At 53.5% G+C, this 4,722-nt stretch overlaps 1 protein-coding gene across 4 annotated transcripts in view; it reads left to right on the plus strand.

Moving 5' to 3' along the window:
- Positions 1–4,722, plus strand: part of TRPC4AP (transient receptor potential cation channel subfamily C member 4 associated protein) — a 59,625-nt gene that overhangs the window by 53,950 nt on the left and 953 nt on the right. For all 4 annotated transcript variants that reach the window (XM_081148918.1, XM_081148919.1, XM_081148916.1 and 1 more), the window contains exons 14-18: positions 783–873; positions 1,936–2,076; positions 2,632–2,740; positions 3,343–3,455; positions 4,344–4,550. In XM_081148918.1, the coding sequence (XP_081005044.1) occupies positions 783–873; positions 1,936–2,076; positions 2,632–2,740; positions 3,343–3,455; positions 4,344–4,550 (661 nt within the window). The remainder of the gene's footprint in view (positions 1–782; positions 874–1,935; positions 2,077–2,631; positions 2,741–3,342; positions 3,456–4,343; positions 4,551–4,722) is intronic.

Genomic DNA, 4,722 nt, shown 5'->3' on the forward strand with positions numbered 1-4,722 from the left:
CCTGCCCACATGCAGTTCCCTGGGGTGTGGGAAACGAGTGTGGAAAGGGTCCCGTTTCAGTGCAGTGTGGATGGGCATGGAGCCAGGAATGCCCAGGATCTGTGAGCACAAAGGAAAGCCCTTTCCCCAGCTGGGATTGGTGGAGTGGGCATGGCCAGTGAGGGCTTCTCCGAATTCCTTAGACTCATCTGAGTCCTGAAGGGTGTAGACAGGAGTAGTGGGAGAGGGAGACATTCCATCAAGGCTGAGTGTGAGCTGTCAGTAGGCTCCGTGCCCAAATGTGCCCCTGTCTATTCAGTCTGCCTTGTCCAGACTCCCCTTGGAGGTCCCAGCTCTGCCATTGGGGGTCGGCTCAGTCAGCATCAGCACCTCTTCATAGGACAGCCCATCAGGTGTAAGTTCAGTGGCCTGTCCACACATGTCCATCAGGTTCCCTCATACATCCCTGGCTCCTCTCTTCCATGTCCTCCTGTCCTTCTGAAAGGACAAAGCCTAGAGTGCATTTTCATGTTACTCACTGGAGCCAGCCCTTCTCTGAGACATAAACTCCTTCCAGACAGAACCAGATAGAGGACTGTTCCTCGCTATGCTGTCAGCTCCATGAAGCTGGGACTCTTGCTGTGTCCCCAGTGCCTAGTAGAAGCCGATGCCTGGTAGATGTCCTATAAATGTTGAATACATGAAAAGGCAGCAGCCATCTCCCAGCCCCTTGGGGAATGGAACATGGGCCAGAAGAGGGCAGCCTTAGCCACCTGGGCCAGGGGTCAACATTTGGGTCGCAGGTTTTGGCAAGCCCGGGCTGTGGAGAGTTTCCTCCGAGGGACCACCTCCTATGCAGACCAGATGTTCCTGCTGAAGCGAGGCCTTCTGGAGGTAATGGCCTGGAGGAGCCAGGGTGTTGGGTGCCCCATTCTCCCCCAGCCCCATGCATTGATTTCCTGTCCTGAGACTGCCGAGCAGAAGCAACCAGATCTATTTTAAAATTCCAGTGCAGATTGCCCTATGTTGTGCACCAAGTCTCTTAACTGGGTTCCCCACGGGTGCTTCCCAGGTGATTGAAGTACCTAGGGGTGACCATGGAGGAGCATAAGTGTCTATAGAGTTACCCAGCAAGGCCTTTTGACCCTGAGGATATGTTGCTGCTGACTAAAAGCTCCCCTTTATTGAAAAATGACCTTCTGGAAAAGCTTACAAAAGAGGAGCAAAATGGCCAAAACTATAATTGGTTTAATATATATATATATATGCGTGCAAGAAACTGACCCGGGAATTATTGTAAAATCCATATGGAAAATAACCCAAATCAATGTAACTTTAGGGAAATGAAAATGAAAAATGGAAACAATATAGCTGTCATAGAGAACCTTATCAAGGAGTTAAATTGGCTTTTTATTCTTGATAAATTCATTTACTTTACTGTAAATGCTTTTATTCATAAACATAAAGACTAACCATGGGGTCAAAATGTGCCTCGTGCCCTTAAACTCTGTGCTTAATTTATTTGAGTGGCCTCAAGTACCCGGGCAGTGGCCAGTGTTACATATGGAGATGCCTCCCCTCACCTGCAAGCTGGAGAGCCCTGGCCACCTTGGTGCCCACAGAGCAGGTCACAGGTTTTAGCTCTAACCCCTGGGCAAGCGAGAGAGGTCGGTTGTGGTTACATACCCCAACCCGCCCTTACTTCCTCTGGGTGTCGGGCCTGTTCCTGCCCTTGGAGCCACCAGCATCCTCAGATGAGAATCTAGACAGGGAAGCAGAGTTCATTGACTTGGATGCTTTCTCACAGCACATATCAGGTGGTCTGATCTACATGCCAGGCCCTGGTGGGAGGCAGGCAGCTTAGAAGAGCACAGCCTCAGGTGGCAGCCACATCTGCCGGTTGGCCCCAGGGCTCAGCTGCCTTCCTGCCTTCACCCTGTTGTCTCCCACCCCCAGCACATCCTGTACTGCATTGTGGACAGTGAGTGCAAGTCAAGGGATGTGCTGCAGAGTTACTTTGACCTCTTGGGGGAGCTGATGAAGTTCAACGTTGATGCATTCAAGAGATTCAATAAGTACATCAACACGGATGCAAAGGTAAGGCTATCCCAGGGCTCCATGGGGTTTGCCACATTGTCCAGAAGTTACCTTGGAGCGCTTGTCCTCGCCAGTCTCCAGTGCTGGTTTTAAATTGGAGAATACTGGGGAGTCACTGGGCAGTCTTGAGCAGGCCTTCATTAGCATCTGAGTGCCAGGCATGAAAGTGTCAGCTGCTTAGGAGCATGTGGGCTGTGAAAATGACTCTGATGCAGTGAGGTGGGTGCTATGATGAGCCCCAGGCAGATGGGCCTGGGCCTGGGCCTGGTGTGTGAGGCTTAGAGGGTGTGTGATAAACCCAGTTCAGACTAGTGAAGTAAAAATGAGTTCAGCATTCTTCCTTCAGTGGAGAAAACCCTGGATGTGATGTCAAAAGATCTGGGGCAAGCTCCTCCTGGAGCTGCTTATTAGTTGGTGGTAAGGGCAGGTCAGGTAGCTTGTCTGAGCCTCTGTCTTCCTACTGGAGACAACTGGATGGGTAAATCGGTGCCCCTTGCAGTGACTGCACCACTGCAGGAGCCCTCCGCCTCCCATCTGAGTCTGGTCCCCACTCAGTTCCAGGTGTTCCTGAAGCAGATCAACAGCTCACTGGTGGACTCCAACATGCTGGTGCGCTGCGTCACCCTGTCACTGGACCGATTTGAAAACCAGGTGGACATGAAAGGTAGGATTTGCTAGAATGCCAATGCAAATCCATCCAGTGTGGCCTCGCTGGTGTCAGATACCCAGCTTTCAGCAAGGAAACCTGAAAGGCTGGAAGGAGCCACATCAAACACCCATGTGGCTGGGGTCAAGGTGGTGGCTCTCTGGGTGATTTTCTTTGCTGCTTTTACTTTCCTCTGTGGTTTGTGCTTCTTTTAATAAGCATGTACAACATTTTAATTAAGGTGAAAAACCATTGTTGCCACTGGAATGCAAAAAACATTCTTCCTCTCATGGGCTGGGATTGCCTGGGATGAGAAGGACCTAAGTGGTGACAACTGGGGGAGGGCCTCGGGGAGAGATGGTCCCTGAGCACGACTGAAGAGAGGTATTGAGCTCCCATGTGGGGCTGTAGTGAGATCACAGGCTTAGCCTGGGTGGCAGAGCAGCTGGAGATTTGTTCCTGCTGCAGTCAACCTTTCATTCATTGTCTTGACAATTGGGGCTCCCAGGTTCAGAGTCAGGTCCTGTGAGAGCTTGACTAGTGGCTTAGGTCGCAGCCCCAGCCTGAGCCACAGACCAACTTCAAGCCTGCTGCTCACACCCCTGCCTCTCTGTCCCCAGTTGCCGAGGTCCTGTCTGAGTGCCGCCTGCTCGCCTACATAGCCCAGGTGCCCACGCAGATGTCTTTCCTCTTCCGCCTCATCAACATCATCCATGTGCAGACACTGACGCAGGTGAGAAGCCCTGTGGACTGCGATGTGGGAAGGGAGATAGTCCCGGAGCCTGACAGCTGCTCCTTCCCACCCTCACCCTAGGAGTGTGTCTCCCTGAGACCCATCTCGGTTCCTCCCAGTTATTCTGAGGACTTTTTCCAATAAGGTATCAGTGTCCATTTTACAGATGGGGCCTGAGGAGGAAGCAAATCTCTGAGGTCGCAGACAGGTTGGGGAGGAGTCGGGGTTGGCACTCAGTTCTGACTCCCAGTTCAGTGCTCACCCCACCGCACTTGCTGTGCAGGCTTTGGGCTTGGACCTGAGGTTGACTCCCACCTCCCTCAGCTGTGTAGTCGTCATTCTCTGAGCTTCACGCTCCTCTTCTCTAAAAGGGGGTTAATATTAGTACCTCTCAGAGGTGGATCTTTTATTCCTTCATCTGACAAACACTTAGTGAGGTGAGGCTTGGGCTGGGGGTGCAAAGTGAACAGAACAGGCCGAGACTCTTCCCTCCTGGTGCTCACAGTCTAGTGACAAATGAAAGTTAGAAAGGAAATGCTGCATCTAAGGTGCGTGCCCCAGGGACCAGAGCTTCTGGAAGAAGCAATGCCTGAGCTGATTCGGGAGACCAGGTAGACTCTCACTAGACAGATGTTGGGTGATGTTCCCACCAGGGCGGGGGGGGGGGATAGGGACAGGAAGATGCTCAGGGTGGGACCCTGGCAGTGCTGGCATCACTCCTTGCCCAGCCTTCTCTCAGGTTTATGCAGGGGCAGCTCAATGTGTGGCCTCAGGGCTCTGCAGGGTCTGGGCCTGGGCCACCTTCCCTGGCCAGTGGCAACCCAGGTCCACCAGGGGCTGCTGAGGCTACCAGCACACACCTGACCCGGCTGGCCTGGGGTCTTACAGGAGAACGTCAGCTGCCTCAACACCAGCCTGGTGATCCTGATGCTGGCCCGACGGAAAGAGCGGCTGCCCCTGTACCTGCGGCTGCTGCAGCGAATGGAGCACAGCAAGAAGTATCCCGGCTTCCTACTCAACAACTTCCACAACCTGCTGCGCTTCTGGCAGCAGCATTACCTGCACAAGGACAAGGACAGCACCTGCCTGGAGAACGTGAGTGCTCCGCCCAATTGGCTGGTGGGTGGGCTGTGGGCACGCAGACCCAGGGCCCCTCAGAGGGGCATTTGGGGTGCGTGGTCCCTTCCTGGGCCATGTGGTGGGCAGCTCTTTGTCCCCTTACCATGGCCCTCCCCGCGGGGTGCCGGGCTTGACCTGGGTCCTCCAG

This window comes from Miniopterus schreibersii (genome assembly GCF_964146895.1).
Source record: "Miniopterus schreibersii genome assembly, chromosome: 10".
NCBI lineage: Eukaryota > Metazoa > Chordata > Mammalia > Chiroptera > Miniopteridae > Miniopterus > Miniopterus schreibersii.